Consider the following 25,598-nt stretch of genomic DNA (forward strand, 5'->3'; position numbering starts at 1 on the left):
TATATATATATATATATATATACCACATCTTCTTTATCCATTCATCCATCGATGGACATTTGGGCTCTTTCCATACTTTGACTATTGTTGATAGTTCTGCTATAAACATTGGGGTGCATGTGCCCCTTTGAAACAGCGCACCTGTATCCCGTGGATAAATACCTAGTAGTGCAATTGCTGAGTCATAGGGTAGTTCTATTTTTAGTTTTTGAGGAACCTCCATACTGTTTTCCAGAGTGGCTGCACCCGTTTGCATTCCCACCAACAATGCAAAAGAGATCCTCTTTCTCCGCATCCTCGCCAACATCTGTTGTTGCCTGAGTTGTTAATGTTACCATTCTGACAGGTATGAGGTGGTATCTTATTGTGGTTTTGATTTGTATTTCCCTGATGATGAGTGATATAGAGCATTTTTTCATGTGTCAGTTGGCGATCTGGATGTCTTCTTTGGAGAAGTGTCTATTCATGGTTTTTGCCCACTTCTTCACTGGATTATTTGTTTTTTGGATGTTGAGTTTGATAAGTTCTTTATACATTTTGGATACTACCCCTTTATCTGATATGTCGTTTGCAAATATCTTCTCCCATTCCATCAGTTTCCTTTTAGTTTTGCTGATTGTTTCCTTCTCTGTGCAGAAGGTTTTTATTTTGATGAGGTCCCAAAGGTTCACTTTTATTTTTGTTACCTTTGCCTCTGGAGACATGTTGAATAAGAAGTTTCTGCGGCCAAGATCAAAGAGGTTTTTGCCTGATTTCTCCTCGAGGATTTTGATGGCTTCCTGCCTTACATCTAGGTCTTTCATCCATTTTGAGTCTATTTTTGTGTATGGTGTAAGGAAGTGGTTCAGGTTCATTCTTCTGCATGTCGCTGTCCAGTTTTCCCAGCACCATTTTCTGAAGAAACTGTCTTTATTCCATTGGATATTCTTTCCTGCTTTGTCAAAGATTAGTTGGCCATACGTTTGTCCATTTCTGGGTTCTCTATTCTGTTCTGTTGATCTGAGTGTCTGTTTTTGTGCCATAATTAACCATTTTAATGTTACTTCTGTGAATATTTGTATTCTTAGACCATTATTTTTTCTCTTTTACTGTCTTTTCCATATTGGACTTTTAAAAAGTAGGCTTCACATCCAATGTGGAGCCCAACGTGGGGCCTGAACTCACAACCCTGAGATCAAGACCTGAGTTGAGATCAAGACTCAGACGTTTAACTGACTAAGCCACTCAGGTCCCCCTCTTATCAATTTTTAGTAGCTTTTTATTTCTTTTGGGTATTAGCCCTTTGGAAATTTTATATACATTGCAAATATTTCCCCAGATCTGTCACTCATGTAGTGAAATTTTTTTGGTGTGTGTGTGTGTGTCTGTGTGTGTACACATGTGCATGTGTATGTATGTGTATTACACAGCTAGCCTCAACTAGTTTAGCCTTGTTTTGCATAGTCACATTGATTAATCTTTCATTTTATTTCTCTTAGATTTTATTCTTGCCTAAGTAGCCCTCCTTATTTCAAATTATGGAAAAACTCCTTTATATCTTCTCTAATGTTTCTGGTCTGCAAACTACTGGAAAGAATACCAAGTTTTTCAGCTGGCACATTGTATCTGGAATTTTGGATTAGAGCACCCGTCTCCACAAATTGGACCTGATCCAACACTGTTTCATCTTCTTGGGCCTAGCATCATTACAATTCATTCCTAAATTAATCCCTAGATTTCTGCTGATATGTTACAAAATCTTGAAATTCTTTTCATGTGTAAGCTCTTTCCCAGACAAATTTCTTACTTTTCCCCTTGAGACATGCTGTAATCTACTCTAGGCATATCTGGGTACAACATGAGGAAGTAGGGGGTATTGTCTTAGGAGTCCTATCATCCCCTTTTAAGGTAAGATGAGGTCATGAAAAGTCTTCAAGCAAGGGAAAGTATGTTGTTTTTGTTTTTGTTTTCCAAAAAGGGAGAAAGGGGATGCTTCTTTTGGCCAAGGAGGTTCAGAGGTTTTGGGGGTTACAGATATTCAGATTCATTTGAATCTATAACTATAACTATAGGTGGTTATAGTTTCCATCTTATTTCTCAGGAGTCAACTCTTTCCCACCCATTCTGTAATTTATATTTAAGAGGCATGGCTAGGCTGAGAATTCAATCTAGGATGTAACTCTTAACCCACAGGCTCAAATTTTGAGTTTGCTTGTCCGTGGTATCAGCCTTGCCTCTACAAAACTCAAGAATGTCTTTTAGGGCCATTATAAGGAGCTCCCAATTTCTCTGACAATGCCTCAACTTGATATTTGAAAGCCTAAGGTTCTTATTTTCTTTTTGTAATTTCTCCAGTGGAGTCAGAATCAATCAACTCTACTCCAGAAATTCTGTGGTTATAGCTTCCACTGCAGTGATCAAATTCAACAGTCCCTTGACCTCCCAAAGTCTTGTTTTAAATAGGTACTTCATTTCAGGTAGTTGCAGCTTAAGTTTAAGGAACTGTTTTGCAACTGTCATAAGTAGATACTATCAGTATCCCACTTTTTTCTGACAACAGTGCCATCAATGCATTTAATCCCAAACATATCATTTAACAAATTGCAGATTTTCCTATCTGGGCATCTATGTCCTGGGTGTGGTCTACTCATGGTCCCAAGTAGAATATTAATTTGTGTTTAATCAGCAAAACAGAAACCGCTGCAGGTATTTCAAAGAGAAGGAATTTAATACAGGCACTCGTTTACAAAATTGTTGAACAAATGGGAGAAAGGTATGCTAGAGAGAGAAAAGGGTGTTGATGTAAGACCAGCAAACAGTGATTGCTTCTGGCTGGGGCCTGAGATCCTGTTCTTGCTGGAAGTCAGTGAGGCACTTCTGCTGCTGCTGCTGCTGCTGCTGCTGCTGTTGCCGTTAAAACTGCACCTGTGCCATCGAGAAGTGATCAGGAGCCTCATTCCTTTGGTTGAGGTCGCCAGCAGCTCTTACTGCAGCTGCCCAAGATTCCTTCATGGTACAGGGGAAAATGGCTTCTCTCTTGCTCTTATCTTCCTATCTGGCCAATGCTACCCATTGGGAGAGGCTTATAAGAAGCCAGGTGGCACAGGGCCAGGAACATGTCATGTGTTAGTGTCAACTCTTGATGTGACAGGAGAATTTAGAAGGACACGTGTGTGCTCTTTCTCAGGACAATACTGGGAGATGTGCTTCTTCAAAACGAGGGAGAAAACCAAGGATCAGGAAGACTTCGGATCTAGCAGACAGAGGTACACAAAACAGAGGCACTGGACATGCTCAGGAGGTGGGGAAAGGAGAGCCCAGGGCAACAGCTGTGCAGTAGGGCTCAATGGCAGCCAGACTCATTGGACCAGGGGAACTGAAGGCTCCAGGTGGGAATGCTCTCTGGAAAAAGGAGCTGTGTTTGAAAGCACTGAGATATTTATAGTTTTATCAAAGAGTTGGGGGGGGGGAGGAAATTAATGGTGAATATATAGAAAACAGCAACAAAAACCAAGGCTCAACAGGAACAAAATGCTGTGAAAAGAGTGGAAGAGTGATCATAGTACCCTATGTGGCTCAGCTGTTAGTAATAGTTACACAGCCCAAATTATGCAAATGTTAACTATTTATTGAATAAAAATGTGATAACACAGAGTTTGAAGAGAAAAACTGTGTGTTGGATTGAGGACAGAGATGAAGAGAGCTAAATCTTCATATTTTATACCAGAAAGTCAATAGGTAATGTAGTATTTATTAAAAAAAAAATTTTTTTTACTTTATTTTTGAGAGAGTGAGTGAGCAAGAGAGAGCAGGGGAGGGGCAGAGAGAGAAAGGGAGACACAGAATCCGAAGCAGACTCCAGGCTCTGAGCTGTTAGCACAGAGCCCAATGCAGGGCTCAAACTCATGAACCACGAGATCATGACCTGAGCAGAAGTCAGATGCTTAACTGACTGAGCGACCCAGGCACCCCAGTAATGTAATATTTAAAGTTAAAAAGGCAAGAGATATCAATATAAAGCAGGTTATTTAGATATATAAATATAAATCACAAGAGAAAGAAACAGCTGAAATAGTTGAAAATTATTCTGGAGGCATTGGTAGAGGTGGAATGGGGCAAGGAACTTTTGTTTTCATTATAGGTCTTGAAGTATGTAGCTTCTAAATATTAATTTACTATATTACCATGGTAAAATATTAATATAATTTTTTTAAACCACAAATTTAGAGAAATTTTTATCAGGGTGAGACATTACCACATCGGTTTAGTAGGCCAAATTCAACACTGCTCCCTATCAAACTCTTCTCCAGATTTTTTTGTGGAAAGCACACATTTGTATTCAACTCGTCTAAATGGAGAAGACTTACTGATTACTCATGTTGTATTTCTGATTCTTTATTTTAGTTTCCTTTAAAAATCTAACCCAGATAATAATGTATTTTAAAATTTTGTCACCCATGTCACTTGAAAGGCCAATTTAAATTTCTTGGCATACATTCTGGACAACTTGATATTACTTTACATGTATCATTTCTTTAAGAAAACAGGCTCTCTGCTCTACTTAATAGTTTTTCAGATCTTCTCTGTTCTGTTTCCCTGGCCCACGATTCTCCTATGTGTTTTGGTGTGATATCATTGTGGAGAAAAGAATAAAATGCAATAAGATAAAGACAATTCCAGCACACCAATAGGATTGTCCTAGGAATGCTGGGAATGGAATGAGCTGGTGGGGCTTGATAGGATTTGGTCCCCTGGGTAGATTTTAATAAGTAGGACAACAAACTCTATTTGGCTATAGATTTAGGTTCGTAGGGTTCAAAAGGAGGTAAGGTTGAATTATATGGGTGTTGTGGTGGATGGAGAAATCTCTGGTCTGGACTTGTATCATCACAGCAAGGCCATAGCAAGAGTGGTCTCTCTTCTTAGTTTAGCGGATTGTCTACTTTCTTGACTTGGAGGTAAATCATCTTTTCTTTATTTTTTCTTGGTCTGCAGTAATAAAGAAAATGGAGAGGAGATAAAGAAATAATAAGGAAGCTATAAACCAAAATAAAGTGGGTAGTAAATGAATGGGACAAAAAATTGATGTAAGTTTTGTCCAGGATTAGTTTTGCAGTGTGTTCTGAGTGGTGATTCCTGAAAAGAAAATTGACAGAGCTTGGTGAACAACTAATGTGGTGGGGTGGTTCCAAAAATGCTCTTCTGGGACTGGCCTATGTTCACTTTTCTATGTAATGGAGGATGTGGGTGATGACTTATTTAATCTTACATTGGTAAAAAATGATTACTGCAAAATCTAGACAGCTATCATTTCTTGCAAATACAATTTTAGAAACTTTTTACCAAAGCTCATTTATTTTTCAACAGTTGCACAAGTGAAAAATCAACTAGAAATTTGTTCGAATTGCACATTTTCTCAGTCATCTTATCTTCATGAATACCAGGATGTTGCTGACACTCATTGTAGAGATGCTGGTTTCTTCGTTCTGCTGCTCCCAGACGTGCCCTTTGACAGTAAGGCTGAGATCTGCAGTGGGGCGACCCCTGGGTCCCCCAGCTCCTTGCGGGATTTGCCCTGCTCGGGGATGCCTAGTCTTGCCTCAGCTTCTGGGCCAGTCTGAGACAGGGAGGGTAGCAGAAGCTCACCCGAATCCCCTGGCAGTGTTGGAGTTCCCTCGGACCCCAGGCGTTGGGGCCCAAGGAAGTCAGCTGCACTCCCGGGGTCTCTGTGCCAACAACAGTAATGGCAAAAGCAGCGGCAACAACAACAGAAACAACAGTACCATCAGGAGCGGGAACACCAGCAACAACAACAGCAACACTAGCAACAACAGCAGTGACAACAGTGACAACGGCAACAACAGGAACAACAGCAACAGCAAAAGCAACAGCAGTAACAATAGCAACAGCAGCAATAGGAACCACCACGGTAGCAACAGGAACCACAGCAGCAATAATAGCAACAACAGCAACAACAGGAAGCACAGCAGCAACAACAGCAGCCATGACAGCAGCATCAGTAGCAGCCGTGGCAACGACAGGAACGACAGCGGCAACAATGGCAGCAATGATAGTAACAATGGCAGCAACGGCAACAGTAGGAACAACAACAATAATAGGAGCCACAGCAGCAACAATAGTAACAACAGCAACAACAGCAGCAAGAGTAACTATGGCAACAGCAGTAATAATAATGGCAAGAACAGCAGGAACAGCAGCAACGATAGTAACAATGGCAACAACAGGAACCACAGCAGCAACAATAGTAACAGTAGTAACAATGGCAACAACAGCAGCCGTGACAGCAGCATCAGTAGTAGCAGTGGCAACAACAGGAACCACAGCAGCAATAATAGTAACAACAGCAACAACCACAGCGGCAACAATAGTGGCCACAACAATAATAGGAACCACAGCAACAACGATAGTAGCCGCAGGAACCACTGCAGCAACAGTAATAATGGCAACAGCAGCAGCGATGATAGTAACAATGGCAACAACAGGAACAACAGCAGCAACAATATTAACAGCAACGGCAACAACAACAGTCGTAGTAACAATGGCAACAACAGCAGCAGCAACAGTAGTAACAAAAACAATAACAGGAACCACAGCAGCAACAACAGCAACAGTAGTAACAATGGCAACGACAGCCATGACAGCAGCATCAGTAGTAGCAGTGGCAACAACAGGAACAATGGCAGCAACAATATTAACAGCAACAGCAACAACAAGAGCAATAATGGTAACAACAGCAACAACAGCAGCAGCAAGAGTAACTATGGCAACAGCAGTAGTAATAACGTCAAGAACAGCAAGAACGGCAGCAACGATAGTAACAATGGCAACGACCACCGAAGCAACAGTAGTAGCAACAACAACAATAGGAACCACAGTGACAACAGCAGCAACAGCAACCACAGCAGCACCAACAGCAACAGTGGTAATAATGGCAACAACAGCAGCATTGACAGCAGCATCAATAGTAACAGCGGCAACAACAGGAACCACAGCAGCAACAATATTAACAACAATGGCAGCAATAACAGTAACAACGACAGCAACCGCAGCAGCAGCAGTAGTAACAACAACAATAACAGGAACCACAGCAGCAACAATAGCAACAACAATGAAAACCACAACATCAGCAATAGTAACAACGGCAACAACAGCAGCAGCAAGAGTAACGATGGCAATGACAGTAGTAATAATGGCAAGAACAGCAACAGCAGCAGCAACGATAGTAACAACGGCGACAACCACAGCAGCAACAATAGTAGCAACAACAATAATAGGAACCACAGCAACAACAATAGTAACCGCAGGAACCACTGTAGCAACAGTAATAATGGCAACAGCCGCAGCAATGATAGTAACAATGGCAACAACAGGAACCACAGCAGCAACAATATTAACAGCAACGGCAACAACAACAATCATAGTAACAATGGCAACAACAGCAGCAGCAACAGTAGTAACAACAACAATAACAGGAACCACAGCAGCACCAACAGCAACAGTGGTAATAATGGCAACAATAGCAGCATTGACAGCAGCATCAATAGTAACAGCGGCAACAACAGGAATCACAGCAGCAACAATGTTAACAACAATGGCAGCAATAACAGTAACAACGACAGCAACCGCAGCAGCAGCAGTAGTAACAACAACAATAACAGGAACCACAGCAGCAACAATAGTAACAATGAAAACCTCAGCATCAGCAATATAAACAACAGCAACAACAGCAGCAAGAGTAACCACGGCAGCAGCAACAGTAACAATGGCAAGAACAGCAACAGCAGCAGCAATGACAGTAACGGTGGCGACAACAGGAACCACAGCAGCAACAGCGGCAGCAACAATACTAACAACAACAATAGGAACCACAGCAGCAACAATAGTAACGAGAACAGCAACCATAGCGGCAGCAATAGTAACCACAGCAACAAGAGCCACAACAGTAACCATAGCAACAACAACAGCAACAGCAGTAACAATGGCAACAAAGACAACAACAGCAGCAGCAACAGCAGCCACAAGAGTAACCACGGCAACAACAACAGCAACAACAGTGACCACGGCAACAACAGCAGGTACAGCAGCGGCGGCGGCACAGCTATGCCGACTGAATGGTGAGGAGCCCCAGCCCGCTCTGGACCCTCACTGCGTTCTTCCGCTTGTGAGCCCGGCCGTCTGGGACCTGGGCGCCAGGACTAGCCTGGCTTTGTCACTTACTGGCCTCATGGACGAATCCTTCCATCTGTCTTGCCTTCATTTTTTTCAGTTGTCCAATGGGGCTAATAATAATAATAATACCTGTTCCATAGGGTTGGTGCCAGGATTAAATGAGGCAACACACGGGAAGGGCTTGGAAAGTACTAGCTAAAAGCTCTGAGTAAACGTTAGCCACTGTTACCCAATTTTACAGGAAAGGAAACAAGGGTCAGGGATGAAATAAGGTGTACGTTAGGAAATCCCTAGGGCCGTCTTTGTAACCAGGATGGGCTCAGGGCCCTCGGGAGCCCAGTGACTCGATGGGGGTGGAGGGAGTCCCGCCCTACCCTGTTTGTGCGCCTCTCCCGCAGTGTCTGGGACACCGGACCTGGGTCAGCTCTCCTGACGGAGGCAGCCTGCCTGCCCCCCCGGGCCAGCGTGGGGTGCCCCTGCTCCCGGCCATCTACGCGTCCTGTGGGCTGCCCCTGCTTGTCTTTCCCCACAGGGGGGGCCCTTTGCCCGGCCCTGCCTCGGCGTCCACGTCCTCACTCCCTTGTGCAGCCCTCAAGCCTCACACAGGTCTGCCTTCCTTCTTCGAAAGGTGAGCCAGAGGATGTAATACAGACAGCAGAAAAGCGCAAACCTTCGCAGACGTATTTGTGGGTCACGTGAAGAGAAGGCGTGTAAAGCAACAGCAGGAATGGTCTCCGCGATCCCCCTTTAGCCTGACGACCCAGCCTGACGAAAACGAAAGCCTCCTGCGAGGGGATGTGGAGGTGTACGTCCCTGGGCTGAACTTCCCTGTCTCAACACCGTTCCGAATAGATTTTAAAATTTGATCCCCAGTCAGTGATCTAGGTACATATTTACCTATTTTACAGAAGAGCCATGAAAACTTCTGTGAACAATATCGGTGGTTATTGGGCATCCACAAAGGGCCAGGCTCTTTACATGCATATAGCTCGTCACAAAAATCCAATGAGTAGAAACTGTTGTCCCCATTTACAGATGAAGACACTGAGGCTTAGAAGAGTTAAGGCCACACGACAGGAAATGTCAAGACCTCGCCTATCAGACTCCACAGGCCCTGTCCTCCCCCACCACATATCCTTCCCACCTCTGGAGCTGGCTGGGAGAGCCTGGAGAAACCACAGTCGGAGATGCTCTAGAAGGAACTCAGCATGGGTCCCACAGCTATTTGGCGGGCACCCGCTCTGTGTGTGTGCCAGGTACCGTGCTAAGCTCTAGGGCTGTGGCAGTAAATGGGGTACGATCTGTCTTCAAGATGACAGACGTCTTCAAGGGGACAGTCGTGTGCATGGGAAGCTTCACTGAGACGGGGGTACAGAGGGGACAGTTGCTCTAGATCAAGGACCTCGACTCAAATGTCTGCATGTACCAGGCAGAAGATACAAATGTACCGGGCACAAGACAGTCGGGCCTGGTGGCACCGCGGCCTACACCAGCAGGCGTGCCCTTCAAAATGCCGAGCTGTCTCTCAGCTCCGACGAATCACCGACAAGAGGAAATGCCTGCTCTGTGTTACCAAATCCTTTGAATTTGTTTTCTTTAACAGATCCTGGGAATCCAGTTAATGTGGAATTTCCCACTTAAAAAATACCCACGTGGGCCAAGCAAAGCGCTCGAGACCCTAGTGTCCTGTTGGCTGCCAGTGTGTGACCTCTGCTGAATTCAAAGGCCTCTTCTAATGCTGGCCTTCAAGCTCGGGGGAAAGCCTCCGACCACGGTGATTTCTTCTGCAGCAACATCTGCATAAGTACTGAACGTGTTAAAAGGGAACATCGTGCAGAATGGATAATATTCTGTTCAGTCCTCGGCATCAGCGGGCCAAAACTGTACTACAAATAAAATGCGTAAGAGCATCTAAGCACACTGCATAAACAAACCTGTGGGGAGTGTGTCCTATGTTTATCTTTATTAGATTTTCTTGGGTTTTTTTTTTTAAGTTTATTTATTTTTCTTGAGAGAGATAGAGAGCGAGTAGAGGAGGGGCAGAGAGAGAGAGAGGGAGGCAGAAGCCCAAGCAGGCTCTGTGCTGTGGGCACAGAACCCAAGGTGGGGCTTGAACTCACGAACCGTGAGATCGTGACCTGAGCCAAAATCAAGAGTCAGATGCTTAACCAATGGAGCCACCCAGGCGCCCCTCTTTATTAGATTTTCTTAAGTTTACTTTTTGAATAGGTTCATATAGTTCAAAATTCAGAAAGTACAAAAAGGTATGCGTTGAAAATCCCTCCCGGGGCTCCTGGGTGGCTCGGTTGGTTAAGTGCTCAATTCTTGATTTCAGCTCAGGTCATGATCTTGTGGTTCATGAGTTCGAGCCCCGTGTCAGGCTGTGTTGACCGTGTAGAGCCTGCTTGGGATTCTCTCTCTCCCCTCTCTGTTCCTACCCTCTGCTCACACTCTCTCTCTCTCTCTGTCTCTCAGAATGGGTACATACAAACTTAAAAAAAAAAAGAAAATCTCTCCCACCTACGTTCTCCACCCACCAATTCCACAGATGGCCAATGTTACAGCTTTTCCATCTTCTTTCAGAGATATAGTAAGTACACATATATATGTATATGTATATAGATATTTAACACGGATATGTATTTATTCATTCTTTTTTTTAAATGTGTATTTATTTTTGAAAGAGAGAGAGACAGAGCACGAGAGGGGGAGAGGCAGAGAGAGAGGGAGACACAGAATCCTAAGCAGGTTCTGGGTGCTGAGCTGTCAGCACAGAGCCCGACGTGGGACTCGAACTCATGAACCGTGAGATCATGACCTGAGCCAAAGTCGGACACTTAACCCACTGAGCCGCCTGGGTGCCCCTCTTTGTTCATTCTTTTTACAGAAATGGTAGAATATTTACTTTCTATATTTCCCTTTTTAAAATTAATAATATATCTTAGAGAACTTTCCTTATCAGTGCATGTAAAGCTGCCTCATTCTTTTTATTTTTATTTTTTAATTTTTTTTTTAATTTTTTAATCTTTATTTATTTTTGAGAGAGAGAGAGAGGGAGGGAGAGAGAGAAGCAGAGCTCCAGCGGGGGTGGAACGGAGAGAGAGGGAGACACAGAATCCGAAGCAGGCTCCAGGCTCCGAGGTGTCAGCACAGAGCCTGACGCGGGGCTCGAACTCACGAGCTGTGAGTTCATGACCTGAGCGGAAGTCAGACACCTGAACGACTGAGCCATCCAGGTGCCCCTGCCTCGTTCTTTTTAATGGCTGCAGAGTATTTTATCGAATGACCTACCATAATTTATATAATCAGTGGGCATTTAGGCTGTTTCCCATCTTTTCTTACATAAAACACGGTCTTAAATAGTAATCCTGTGCCCCCCTAATCTTGTACACGTATGCTCCTAGAAGGGTGGAAATTTCCGGGTAAAAAGAAATGCACAATTTTGATACTATTGCCATCACAGAGAGTTCAGGTTTCTACTCCCACTGACAACACAGGGCGCCGTTTCCCCACGGTCCTTCCCCACATGATACATTAACGAGCAGTTTAATCTTCGACAACCTCAGCTGTGAGTCGTGTGGGGTTCCTTTATACCTGTCTTCCTATGGGAGATCTGAGCATATTTTCATACCTTTAAGAGCTGTTTTTCTTTTCTTTTCCCTGAACTACCTATTCAAGTCCTTAGCCCATTTTTTCCTTTTGGGTCGTTCCTCTAATGGATTTGTCAGAGCCCTTTATATAGTGGGAAAACCAGCCCCTTGTCGAGGAGTAAATATTTTCTCCACATTTGTTATTATTAGTTTTTAGACGATGTTGGTTTTTCAGTGCAGAATTCTTTATTCAGAAAGGCACACTTACTGATCTTCTTTTCAAAAGAATCTGGATTTTTTGCCCTACTTACACAGACCTTCCCCATTCTGAAAGTATCAGGGTATCTCCCAGCGTGTGTTCATTATTTTACTGTTTCTTTGTGTTTTGTTTTGTTTTGCTTTGCTTTGTTTTGTTTTTACTCTTCAGTCTTTGATTTCGTGTGACTCGATCTCAACGTACGGCATGAGCTACAGATTCAACCTCCTCTTTTTTTCCACCTGGCCTCAGAACTGGCCCAGACACGCACGCACAGAGGAATTTCAGCTCCTTCCTTACCTCTGCATGTTCTCGGCTTCATCTATAGTCTCAGGCAAAGCCTTCCCTTTGGTCTCCGGAAGCAGCAACACCAGTACCCCAGCAACCAAGCCAATCACAGCTGAAGGTCAAACAGATGCAAATCACATTAAGAACTAAAATGCGCAGGTTGGTTGTTTTTGCTGTTGGCCCGGAGCCTGACGTGGGGCTCGATCCCACGAACCGTGAGATCATGACCTGAGCTGAAATCGAGAGTCAGATGCTCAACCAACTAAACTCCCCAGGGGCCCCAAACATTCAAGTTTTATAATTAGAACTCCACTAATTTCTTCAAAAAAACGTTGGTGTGTGATTTTCTATAGTTACGGGTTTCTTTGCTCTCTCTGACTGTCCTATAAATATTTTGCTGATTCCAAACTCCGTTGGATTGCAATTCCTTATAGGGAGATGAAATACTTAACATTTTGAGTCAAGGTTATTCTAGGCTAGAGAACATTGCCACGATATTAAGATACATGGGAGTTAGAAAATAACTCTGAAAAAAAAATCAACTCCGAGGAAAGGAAGAACATAACCCTGCCAACATAAAGCACTTAGTAATGAAAATGAGTCAGAAACTTGGACCACTGTGAGCAAACAGAGGTAATGAATCATGTGTTACTGCATCGCAGTATGAAAAAGTATGGCCAGGCCTATGCTTTAATTTTAATTTGGGGGTTGATAGAGTCTTTTTGTTGTTCCTTTTTCCCTTGTCTCCAGCTCTAATTTTTTGCACACGCTAGGGGGTAATCGTAAACATTAGGGTGTTTATGCTTCCTTAAATCCCCGCTAACATTTTGGGATTCTAAGGTCACATTTTATGCTTTGCTACGGTAGAATGCAGGAAGTAGGTGGGGGTTCTTCGCTGGTTTGGAGTTTCAAAAGAAGGGCACACTGGACTCCGTTTTGACATCTTTGCAAAATGGCAGGAGTAGAGGCCACCACGGTTCAGGACGCCAGCTGTAGCTCCGGGTCCCTGGGCTCCACTTCGGAGCCTCCACTCACTGGTCTCAGAGCCCTGGGAAGTTCTGTTCTGAACCTCAGCCATGAAGTGGGGTGACATCTCCACATCACATGCTTGTTGTGTGACTCAAGTGGCTTCCTGCCTGTTAAGTGGCCGTGCCCGCCACAGCGTATGAACGAGGTAGCTCTCCCCTCGGAGTCTCACCAAACCACGAACGATTCACTTGGTTGTGACTTGGGCAAACAATAAACATATTCCGCGGGCTTTGATCCTCTGAAGTAAGTGAATTATGTAGAGAATATAATAGATGGCTCAAATTGTCATCCCTTTAGCATTTTATATTTGCAAAGATAGGCCTAATGAACCAGATTATTGCTTTTCTTTTTTTTTAAGTTTTTTATTTATTTTTGAGAGGGGGGAATGAGAGAGAGAGGGAGTGAGAGAAAATCCCAAGCAGGCTCTAAACTGCCAGCACAGAGCCCGGTGTGGGGATCGAACTCACAAACCATGAGCTCATGACCTGAGCTGAAATCAAGAGTTGTGTGCTTAACCGACTGAGCCACCCAGGCGCCCCTGAACCGGGTTATTTCTTAAATCAGTTTTTTTTTTTTTCAGTGCTCTTCCAATTGGGGTTTTCTCAGCTTTGGATGTGTTGATTTTCAGGCTTCTGGAGAACCGCTTCAGGCGATTTCAAGACCACAATTGGCGCACCATTATTGTGTGCAAAAGAAACGCAAAGGAATAAAAATGTCAAAGTGTTAGTTTCGCTTCCCAATAAAAATGGGAGTTGTCTTCGAGTTTACTTGAAATGGTGAAATGCAGCTAAAATCCTTTATCTTTTCAAGGGGAAGGTGAATCCTGAGGGAGGGTTAACAGAGGCTCCTCTAGGTCTGGACCTTACGTTGCTCTGGTAAATGAAGTCTCTGTTCTTGACCCACAAATGTCTCGCTGACCCATAATCACTCACTGCCCACCTAAGGGAGGGGCCGAGATTGAGGCGGTTCCACCTTCCTCCCTGGAAGGAAGGAGTCCACAGGGGCTTGTGGGACTCCTCCAAGTTGGAAAGTAGGCTCCGTGCGGATCCCTCAACCGGTGTGGGGAGAGGAAGGCGCCTGGGCCATGTAGGCCCCATAGGTAAGTGGCACCAGCCACTCTGTGGCCAAATCATGCGTATCTCAGGGTAAAGAGCTCGTGTTCTCGCAACTTTGGCCATCTTGCTGTTATTACGTTGCAACATAGAAGACTTCTTTGGGTCTATTCCCCAAAGAACTCTTTGGGGGAGTTCTTTTGGCGGCGTGGAGCATTTGCTGGCAGATGCACAGCAGTGGAAAACCCCCCTCTCCCCTTCCCGAATCCCTTGAGAAGAGGAAGGAGCGGAGATGTTTGTGTGCGACAATGCGCAGCATTAGGGGAAAAGCCATTTGGGTGTTCGTCCAATGTGCAGAGGGGCTTGTCCTCCCTCCCTCCAGTTAAGTGAGTGTTGGAGGCCCAGGGGGGAAAATGTTACATTTTTTGTCAGATTAAAAGTGGTTCCCAATGGATCTAAAAGAAGATGAAAATGAATGCATTGAGGCCTCCTGGCTAACGTGAGAAGGTGAATGCTGTGTGCGTGAATCTGGACACCTCTCTGCGTGGTGCCCAGGAGAGGGTCGGTCTCACAGTCCCCAGCTGCGGGGAAGGGCAATGGCCATGAGTGAATGGAAGTGCCCAGGATTCCCAGACCCTTTGATAGCCTGCAGACCTTCAACACTGGCCTCTGGGTGCGAATTGCTGATAATTAGATTTGTCTCTGTCACTTTCCAGGCTGCAGGCTGGTCGGGGAGGGGAGGGCTCAGCACTGGTGCATTCCTTCAGTGTTGGAAGGAAGCACTGAGCCAATCCTCCTTAACTCTAACTGCCCAAGGAATCCGAGGAAGGGGTGCCTGACACCAGCACACGGGTACTGTTAAGCCAACGCATTTCCTTAATGGTGGTCTTTGCTTCCCCTGGATTTTGAAAACGCTCTTTGCAAAACCATAACTGCCTTTCTTTGAAGTAATGTAGCGAAGAGTTGTGTATTTTCTCACGTCTGGCCACAGAGGAGGCAGAGTGAGCTCTTTGACAAAGAGACCCAAGGAGGGGCGGACATCGGTGAGGAGAGTTAGGGGTTTTCTTCAGGCAAATGTCTTTCCAACTTACTCCCTCTTGAACTTTGTACCACAAAGGCCGTGACTCCTAGTGGGCTCCCATGCCTGGGTCTTAGTAGCTACTAATAGTATCACCAATACTAGTCTTACTAACGCTAAGAGTAGTTCTAATTACTAGCTGTATTTAGTAGTTGCTGGTAGGCATGATACCTATTTTGAGATAGAAAAATGGCGGATGCTAGGAAAATAGGGTTTCATTCAAAGATATGTCTGAGGATCTCTTACCAAAAACCACCAGTGGGAGCTCATGCCAGACGCCGGTGAGCCGGTAGACCAGGAATGGTGTGATAATGCCACCGATGTCGCACATGGAGGAGCAGACAAGGACCCCGAGATTCCTGAAATGCAGGAAACGGTTTGAACTTTTAGCTTCTCGCCGGATGGTAGTTATCCCCCACCACCTCCACATAAATACTTCCCTACATCACTAAAATGTCTGCGAACTGGAAAAAAAAAAAAGGTTCACATTATTTTCAACACACACAAATGGTGTGATACACAGTTCCATCCCTATTCTGTTGTGCTTATTTCGTGTTAGCTTTTTTGAAGATTTTTAATGGGGGGGGGGCGGTGATTTTACTCTTATCACCTGTCTTCTCTATGCTGTTCTGTGGTCCTGTGTGTGCTGTTTCTGACCACGCTCTCCCAGGGCCATTTAGTCATTGCTGTCTTGCAGTCAATACCCTGTATTTCACCCTAGCCGTAAGTGTGAGATGTGGCCTCGTCACTGCCTTCACATGTTCTAATCTTCTCTTACCCGTGTTTTGGAAAGGAAGGCGTCCTCTGAAAAGGTGTCCTCCACTGGCACTTGTGGTAGTTGTAGCCAACAACCAAATGTCCCGACCACCCTCTTCACGTTGAGGAAAGCGTGCTAACCTGATGAATGTGGGGTACAGTTCCGCGTTGACCAGGCAAACCATTTCGTAGGCCATCGTAATCCCCATCCTACCCAAGCACGCGACTGTAACTCTCAGCCACTGCAGATCTGAGGGGCGAACACACACCAGTTACCCATGCGGCACTGGGTAACGGCCTCCAAACCCTGGTCTGCAAACAGTGCTCCAGAGGCATGCAAAGGGAAAGTCCGCGTTCCAGAATGGATTGAGAACGCAAAATGCTTCTTCTATAGACTCCAAGTCTTGAGCAAGATTCCCCACATCTGTTAGTTGTAACTTGGACACAGTTCTAACAGTCTCTTTAGACCCCAGTCATTAATGATGACAGAATTATACCAGTTTTCAAAGCTGGGCCAACTCTAGTCTATAGAGGTCGCCCGCAAGGAACAGTAAAATATGGGAATATTTTAAGTAATTGCTAATAACTGAAGGATGCAAACAAAGCTCCTAGTTGCTAAGAGGATTCTATCGTATAGGTTCTTACTCTCCTTCGTTGAGAACGCATTTTAAAAAGAAGGAAAGGAACTGAATAAGTGTTCATTTGTTGCATTTACCTAAACTTCCTTATTTGCTCTGCAGAATGATGCAGGGAGGCCAAGGGAGTTGTCTAGATAGTGTCTGGGAAACACTAAAATAAGACTTTAACCCTGGGCCTGCTCTACCCCTGCAAAGCCCACGCTTTCTTTTCTGGGCCAGGCCAATGGTCTGTAGCACGAGTCCCTTTAGCCTTTCTTGTTCTAGTACATTAGAGAACAATCAAGTGTGATTGTATTATGTCAGGCAACCTTTGGGTACAATTGTTCGTAAAGACAGGGTGGCTAGATGGTTTGCTCAGAGAGGTCCCAGACACTGTGTTCACTCTTTCCAAATTGATTTGGATGACAGATTACATAGTCCTACTCTCAGAGGGCTATGACCTCCCTCTTCTCAGGGCCTTAGAAGACAAGACCCCAGCTTGGCCTGACACTTACCATCAGGGATAAAAACCGAGGCTAGGCAGGCTACCCCTGCCACCATATTTGATGCAGCCCATGGATAGCGGCGACCTAAACGGTCAATGGTGAGGATGATGAGGAGGGCAGCTGGAAACTCCACCAGGGCAGAGTAGAAGAAATCCAAGTAGAAATTGCTCCCTGCAAGGCCCATGTGCATGATGAGGCCCTGGTAGAGAACAGAGCTCGTGAACCTGAGCAAAGAGGAGAGCTCAGGTCAAGCCAAGCACCAAAAGCAAATCATCGAGAAAGAGCGGCTTCTGGAAATGACAGTAGATTGTGGGTCACCTTTCTTTGTCATCTCAGTGCTATTCCCTCTCTTCCACTGCTTTTGCATCATCTGACCCACTGTGGTGGCTGGTTGTGACCCCAGAACCAGGAAAGCAGAAGAAATTAAGATAACATGCCCTGGCCAAACTGAAAGGCAAGAAGAAATTTATTTCTAGAGTGATTTCTTTGGTAAAACTGTATCAGTTTATTAGTGGCTGTTAATTATTATCTCTTTGTGGTTTTCTGATGGAATCGGGATCAAAAGGCTTGGCTGCTTTATTCAAATTTTAGGAGACCAGAGACCCAAATGGGTACCAAATTCCCAAATGGATACGGCCTCACTTCTTGAGGATTTCTCTTCTGACACCATCCAGATAGCATTTTGATGATGTTTTTTTTTGGCTTTGTTTTGTCGACTGAAAGTGTTTGTTATCTGTAATGGAAACTAGGAAGACCCCTGGCAAGAGCCACAATTATTCAGAAAAGGAAAGAAGGCTAAAGAAGCCACATTTCACAACCAATTGAATCAGTATTTTCAGGGGGGCAGTGTGGGAGTCTCGGCTTGGTATTTTATAACCTCCTTTGGCAATGCCAAAGTCGAGAATGTGCTTATCTATGCTTTGGGACTGTAAGCCGATTTCAATATCTGCCCCCCCCCCTCCCCAAAATGATATCAGGAAAACCTGCAATAAGTGAGTCCCCTCACCATCCACGGTCAATACCGATACTGGAACTAGGCTATGTAACGGTGCTCTTGGTCCCTCCCTTAATGTGGATGATGGGGATTTAAAAAAATGTGGAGAGGTTTTGAAGTGAAAAACATTCCTTACCAGTTGTACATCAGGATCAAAGTGTGTTTCCTGATCTGAGGGGTTCTGACCAAATCAAGAAATGAAGGATTCAGCTTCTCGTCAGCTTCCTCATCAGGTCTGAGGCTCTAGGAATAGAAATCGTAGGAACAGCTTTGTGGGGTTAAAGACAGTGTCCCTGTATGTATGGAAACCAATTTGACAATAAATCTCATATGTCAAAAAAAAAAAAAAAAAAAAAAAAAAAAAAGCCAGGGGAACAAAGGCATTGTCAGACCTGCAAGTCAAAAAAGAAAAAGAAAAAAAAAAAAAAAAGACAGTGTCCCCGTGTAGTACAGGGAATCACAACAGTAGGTGACACTTGCTGGGGGCTCATAGTGAGCCTTTCATATGTACTAGCTCGGCTAATCTGGACTATCCTGGAAGTTAGTGTCCACCTTTTTTCACCCCTTTCACAGAAGAGGAAGCTGGGATTTGGGGGAGTTGGGTAACTCATGTGCCTCTGTCAAGGGGCCCTTGGAGGTAAAGCACAGGGGGGCAGGAGGAGGCCTGGCTCAGCGGCCCTGTGGGCTGAGGGCACGGGGCGCCCTCTCTGCAGGTCCGGCTGGGACCCCGCAGTCAGGAAGCTCTGCTCTGGGACCCTTGCGCTGGGAGCAGCTCTTTATCGCCTAGAGCTTGTTAGAATGAAAGACCTGGGCCCCCATCCAGACAGACTGAATCGGAATCTGCATTTCCGCAAGGTCCCCAGGTACACCCTGTGCACAAGTGTTAATGCTCCAGAAGCTCTGCTCTAGAAGAAAATAGTAGGTGGTGGAGTTGAGACCCAATCTCCAGGGTTCAGGAAGCAGAATGTTCTCAAAAACCACTCCTTCCGGAAGCAACACTGGATGGGTGCTAAAAGCCCGAGGACAAGAGGAAGAACTTCCAGCGGACTTACCGCTCTGTCCATTCTTTCTGAACTTTGGCCAGAGTGACTCGTGTGCTTTAATCCCTGACCAATTTCTGAAATGGCCTAAAACTTAATCAGTGCTTGGCTGGTCATCAGTGGAAAAGACTCTCTACCCAACCACCAGAAACCAGAGAAGAAGTGAAAAAAAAAAGGGCTCTCAGGGGCGCCCGGGTGATTCAATCAGTTAAGCGTCTGACTCTTGATTTTGGCTGAGGTCATGGTCTCATGGTTCATGAGTTTGAGCCCCGTGACAGGTTCTGCGAGACAGCACGGAACCTGCTTGTGATTCTCTCTCTCCCTCTCTCTCTGCCCCTCCCTCACACACTCTCAAAATAATACATAAAGAAACTTAAAAAAAAAAAAAAAGCCTCTGAGTCCTCAAATGCTCAACTCTAAAGTCATATAAATCGCAAATATTACAGGGAACCTATCTTAGATCCTCACACAGAGATGAATTACTCTTATTTTGACAGAGTTTTCCAATCAGCTTGATTTTCTCTGTTCTGTCCACCAGGTAAAAAGGCTTAAGTTAAAGGTGATGAGGTCTCCTAGAGGCAAAACACGAAATGCAGAGAAAATGGGCAACCCAGCCACTTGTTTTGTTTTGTTTTGTTTTGTTTTCCAGAAGGCAGGAGAGAGCTCACGATGTTTTGGGACATTTTCTATCCAAAATGTTTAAAATTCTAAGAAATTATTTGTATTTGAAGACTCTTGCCTCTGTGAGCCCCTCCCCCCTCCCCGATCTGGTAAGGAAGACATTGGGTAGTTGGGTACCAGTGGCCCACACAGCCTTGGGTGGCACATGATAGAAACTCCTCATTTGCCTTTCAGTGATTTTCAGTTTCCTTTTCCTTTTCTGCTTTGGATCTATTTAGAATCCAATATATTACTGGGGACCATGAATCCGAGTACAACGGAAACATCCTGTTGCATATGGTGGGCCCCTTCTATGACTCCCCATTGAGAACACACAGGCTTTACCAGATTCTCCTTCGTCACCGTTCCATCATTTGATAGTTCAGCCGCTGGCTCACCTGAAGGGAGGTTGGCAGAGATTTTCCATTTTTCTTTGCGATGTGCTTAATGATCCTCATGGCTTTAGCATTTTTGTTCTGGGAGATCAGCCACCTTGGAGACTCAGGGATGCACCTAGGGAATAGCATAAGTGTTATCAGAGCTGTTCAGTGGGGGGTGGGTGGAGGTCTTACTGAACCTTCTTCCCGCAGTGGTCATAGTCAAGTGTCTGCAAGTGAGGTTGGGTTGGATCTACAAAGGAAATAAAACTGTGCAGGGGCGGCACAGCAAAGGAAATCGACAAAAACAGAAAGCAGCCTACTGAATGGGAGAAAGCATTTGCAAATCATGTGCCAGGTTAAGAGGTTCATACCCCAAATATATAAAGAACTCATACAACTCAATAGCAAAAAACCAAAAAATCTGATTTGGAAAATGGGCAGAGGATCCTAATAGACATTTTTCCAGAGAAGACATACAAATGGCCAACAGGTACATGAAAAGATGCTCAACGTCACTAATCACCAGGGAAATAGAAATCAAAACCACGAGGGGATATCACTTCACATCTGTTAGGATGGCTAGTCTCAAAAAGACAAGCAATAAACACTGACAAGGGTGTGGAGAAAGGGAAACCCTTATGCACTGTTGGTAGGAACATAAACTGGAACAGCCACTATGGAAAAGAGTGTGGAGTTCCTCAAAAAATTAAAAATAGAAAGCACAACATGGTCTAGCCATTCCACTTCTGGGTATTTATTAGAAGGAAACAAAAATACTAATTCAAAAAGATATATGCACTCCTGTGTTTACTTCAGCAAGTCATGGAAACACCCTAAGTGCCCGGGGATGGATGAATGAATGGCTGAAGAAGATGTGGTGTATATTACACAATGAAATAGTATTCAGCCATAAATAAGAATGAAGTCTTGCCATCTGACAACATGGGTGGGCCTAGAGGGTATTACGCTAAGTGAAATAAGTCAGAGAAAGACAAACACCACATGATCTCACTTATGTGTAGAATCCAAAACAAACAGACCGAGCTCATAGATACAGAGCACAGATGGGTGGTTGCTGGCGGAGGAAGTGGACAACATGGGGGCAGGGGGTCAGAAGGCACAAACTTCCAGTTACAAAAGAATTAGAAGCCCTGAGAATGTGACGTATGGCGCGGTGACTACAGTTAATAGAACTGTATTGCATATTTGAAAGTTGCTGAGACAAGCAGTCTTCAAAGTTCTCTCACAAGAAAAGAATTTTTTAAAATTTTGCAGAGGCTACGTGGGTTTTTCCTCCCCCACATGCTGTTCAGCCTTGTGCAGGAGACTTTTGGGGCATCCTCTTCAGAGTCCCCGGTGGTCAACCGGATGCCCAGGCAGCCCTGTGCTAGAGGGAGGAGAGGCAGGTCAGCTGGGCTTTGCAAGTGCTGAGATCTGCGGGGTATGGGGACAGCAGAATGCAGTTCCCTCACGGGGGAAACCAAGTATTTTACGTATATTATTCTGAGAGCTGATTTCTCAAAGGAAGGAGGTAAGAGTTTGAGATAAGACGGTAGCAGAGCTTAAAAGCCAGATTGCTGGATCTGGCAGGACAAGGGGTGGGTGGCCCTGTACCTCCTGGAGCAGGACTCTAGCCACCTGGATCTGTGTTTGGAGAGTATTCTTGGATTAGCTGGTTCAAGGTCGATGGGAGGAAGAAGGACTGGCAGGAAGGAGGTACAAGGACCGCCCTGGTGGGAGTTCTGGCATAGAGTCCGGAAGGCCCCATGTTGGGGCCTCACCCTGGGGGAGAAAGTTGCTCTGAGAGGGCCCAAAAGGAACTCGGGATGGATGTTTGTGGGAGTGCCATGGAGAGAGGAATCAAGTCCAATTCCTCAGCTAAGGCTCAACATCAGGAACAGAAATGTGGTGCTCGGCCGCGGCCAATCCACAGCTCACGGTGAGCATCCTTTCTGCCGTGATGCCGTAGCATGATTTTCCTAGATCACATTTGACGCACAGGTTCAGCCCAGTCGCTCACACCCCCAGAAGCAGCGTCAGCCGAGCCAGGTGTCAAGCGAGCTGAAGGGTCAAGGAGGACCTGGGAGCCACGTCAGAGAAGACAGGAGCCAGAAATGGCTAGCCTCCCAGTGGAACGTCTGGATGGATCCTCGGAGGCATATCCAGATAGGTACAGAGCTGTCCAGTAGAATAGAAATTAATTTTTTGAAGCTCTCAGTGCAGAATTAGGAACCCTGGGTAAACATGCCGGGAAGGTAAATTCCAGGTCAATGAGAAGTCTCTTGAAGACGAGCTTTGGGTTCTGCAATGAAGTCACTTGCTTGATGACAGAGTAAGAGCGAGAACAGTTTTCAAGCAGAGGCTGAATAATGATTCTCTGGGGGCATTGCTCTGGGGCTCCAGCCCTGGGCAGGAAGCTGTGCCAGAGGGCTTCTAATGTCACCTCACCTCTAAGAGCTGACAGCTACTGGGACACACATGCCAGTCTCACAGTGTCAGGTCAACAGCTGATCCCAACAAGCAGTGAAACGTGAAGGTTACAGAGACATGAGAGTTATGCCACTGGGCAGGGGACAGGGCCCCCCACTGGCCTTGGTCAGCCTGCATGGAGTCCCTCCTCTGGTGACCATTGCATCCCCTCCGCCCCTGTAGCCCACCCCCTACCCCTTCTAGCCATGGCACCGCCTCTGTCTTCTGTCCTGGCTCCTTGTCCTCAGCTAGGCTTTCAGAATTTAGTATATATTTTTTTGTGTTCTGCCCCATTCGCTTCCTCTCCGGGCTCTGCTCCTTTCCTCCTTGCTTCTATCCCCTACCCACCAACAGGGGGATTTTTCTTGAATTCCTGATCCTCAGGTTCAACCGCCCCTGGCCGTGTACACGTTGATGTCCTTTCCAGATGGATCTCAGATTCAGCGTGTCCAAAGCTCGCCCTCATCATCCCTCCTTTCAAACCCACCCCTCCTCCTGTGCTCCTTATCTCAGCACGTGCAGACACAGAAGCCTCCACTCCACCCACGAGGCACCTCCTCTCTCTAAACCTTCCCATTTGGTCTCCACCAGGCTCTGTCCCTGCTCGCTGATGAAACTTATTTCCAGTTTTCTCCTCTTCATAGGCCACCACTTGTCTTAACTCAGGCTCTGTCTCTCTTGCAAAGATGATGACGATAGTCCCTTACCTAACCTCTTTGCCTCCACTCTTCCCCCTAAACACCTGTTTTCTACTCTATATCTCCACTGATTTTCGATGATGTAGTCCCATCACGGAGGTCGCAGAATTGGAAGTAAATGAAATTTGATTCTATTGAGTAAAAATGGCAAGAAGCAACACATCAGAGGTGATCAGAACTTGGATGAGAGGTGCACCTTTTCTGTGATGCTAAAGCATCAGGAAAACAAAACGGTTGAAAGATTTTTAGGCTAATTTTAGAAACGGTGGAGCTAATTTTAGAAATGGAGTGTGAAACATGCATTGGAGGATATGGAAGAGCGAATGTCAAAGAAACCAGGGTGAGTCTATCGTGGGGGTGGCTTCAGAGATGTGAAGGAGATAGAATGGATATGGGAGGGAGGTAAGGGTCCCTCTCAGAGTTTGACTGGACTTTGGAGGAGAGCCAGGCTTTCTGGAAAGGGTTGAGATGCTTAATTCTTAGGATGACTCTAGGAGGAACAGGTGACTATGTCCAGAAAGTGGTTTGTTGCTTGAGAGAGGGATTTGCACGATAACCTAACATCCCTCTTGTTTTATTTCACGTAAACTCGCATTAGGAATTTCTGATAGTTTCTGCTGTTTCCACGGTTTCCCCGGCAGGTGTGACAAACAAGTTTCACATGTCCTGGCGACTCTGACTGACATGGTCTGCCTGATCTGGGATAAAGACTGCTGGATTGATTGGAGATGTGTGCCTTGGGCAGGGATGTGGGAAGTGGTAACACTTGCACGCTAAAGTCTCCTCTGAGCAGGGATGGAATGAGAATAGTAATATTGTCAACCTCTGCCAAGGGCATTACAGCCACTAAAAGTTAATTTAAACACCACATTAATAATGTAAAAAGATGTGAGTTATAAAACTCTTAAGCCCAAAGCAAAAGGACATTTGATTTCCAGAGGGCAAGACACGTTGAAGTTCATGGGTTTTTTTTTGTCGTTGTTTTTGTTTTGTTTTGTTTTTATCCCTGAAACCCTGACCTGGGCTTTCCATGAAGGGAAAGAGTGAAGGACACCTTGGAATACAGAAGGATGGTGTGCATTAAGGAGAGGTAGCCTTTTCAGGAAAACAAAATAGTTCAAGTTATTTCCTTTTTTGTTCCAAATGGACTTACCAGTAATAGAGCAAGAAGAAGACGTTGGGCAGGGAAACAGTGAGCTGGAGCCACCTCCAGTGAGGAAGCACGTATGCCACCCCCACCAGCGCCAGGAGCCCAACGGTGAAGGCCATTTGGTAAACGATGCCCACTGTTCTCCGATAGCTCAGCCCGACAAACTCTGTAACTGCAGAGAGAATCCAAACGGTCAACGCAAGTCAGTAGGACAGGGAGTTGGCCATCCAACTTCGGGGAAACTAGAGTGCCAGCCTCAAAAAAGAGTCCAAGCTCTAGAATGTTGTATACAACTTTCTGAATAATGTTAAGTGTTCTTTGGGACTGATTTTGTTATAATTTTGCTGTTGTATTAATATAAGATCTTGTAATTCCACATTGGGTGAGGGGGAAAGGCCTGCCAGTGTGAGCAAAATGTTTGATCGATAGAATAATTTCTGGGGAAAATGTGACTGGATTTCAGATACATGCAAAAAAAATGTTTTTTTGAAGCAATCCAAAGTTTTTATTTTTTTAAGTTGTGTTTGCTTTTTTTTAAAACATTTTTTTTAAGTTTATTTATTTTTTTTTTTAATTTTTTTTTTCAACGTTTATTTATTTTTGGGACAGAGAGAGACAGAGCATGAACGGGGGAGGGGCAGAGAGAGAGGGAGACACAGAATCGGAAACAGGCTCCAGGCTCTGAGCCATCAGCCCAGAGCCTGACGCGGGGCTCGAACTCACGGACCGCGAGATCGTGACCTGGCTGAAGTCGGACGCTCAACCGACTGTGCCACCCAGGCGCCCCCGTAAGTTTATTTATTTTTAAGAGAGAGACAGAACATGAGCTGGGGAGGGGCAGAGAGAGAGAGGGACACAGAATCCGA

General features: G+C 45.1%; 1 protein-coding gene across 2 annotated transcripts in view; it reads right to left on the bottom strand.

Moving 5' to 3' along the window:
• Positions 1-3,988: 3,988 nt before the first annotated feature.
• The window catches only part of LOC123609258 (solute carrier family 22 member 2), a 31,643-nt gene continuing 10,033 nt past the window's right edge, over positions 3,989-25,598 (bottom strand). Inside the window, exons 4-11 of one of the 2 annotated variants that reach the window (XM_045500206.1) lie at positions 24,736-24,904; positions 20,434-20,548; positions 18,472-18,578; positions 17,351-17,565; positions 16,360-16,468; positions 15,709-15,821; positions 12,316-12,415; positions 3,989-4,968 (exon numbers count right to left, since the gene is read on the bottom strand). In XM_045500206.1, the coding sequence (XP_045356162.1) occupies positions 4,902-4,968; positions 12,316-12,415; positions 15,709-15,821; positions 16,360-16,468; positions 17,351-17,565; positions 18,472-18,578; positions 20,434-20,548; positions 24,736-24,904 (995 nt within the window). In that variant the 3' untranslated portion in view covers positions 3,989-4,901. Of the gene's footprint in view, positions 4,969-12,315; positions 12,416-13,856; positions 13,979-15,708; positions 15,822-16,359; positions 16,469-17,350; positions 17,566-18,471; positions 18,579-20,433; positions 20,549-24,735; positions 24,905-25,598 lie in introns of those variants that run through there. The other variant, XM_045500207.1, reaches the window with a different exon arrangement.

The sequence above is a fragment of the Leopardus geoffroyi genome, chromosome B2 (assembly GCF_018350155.1).
Source record: "Leopardus geoffroyi isolate Oge1 chromosome B2, O.geoffroyi_Oge1_pat1.0, whole genome shotgun sequence".
Classification (NCBI taxonomy): Eukaryota; Metazoa; Chordata; class Mammalia; order Carnivora; family Felidae; genus Leopardus; species Leopardus geoffroyi.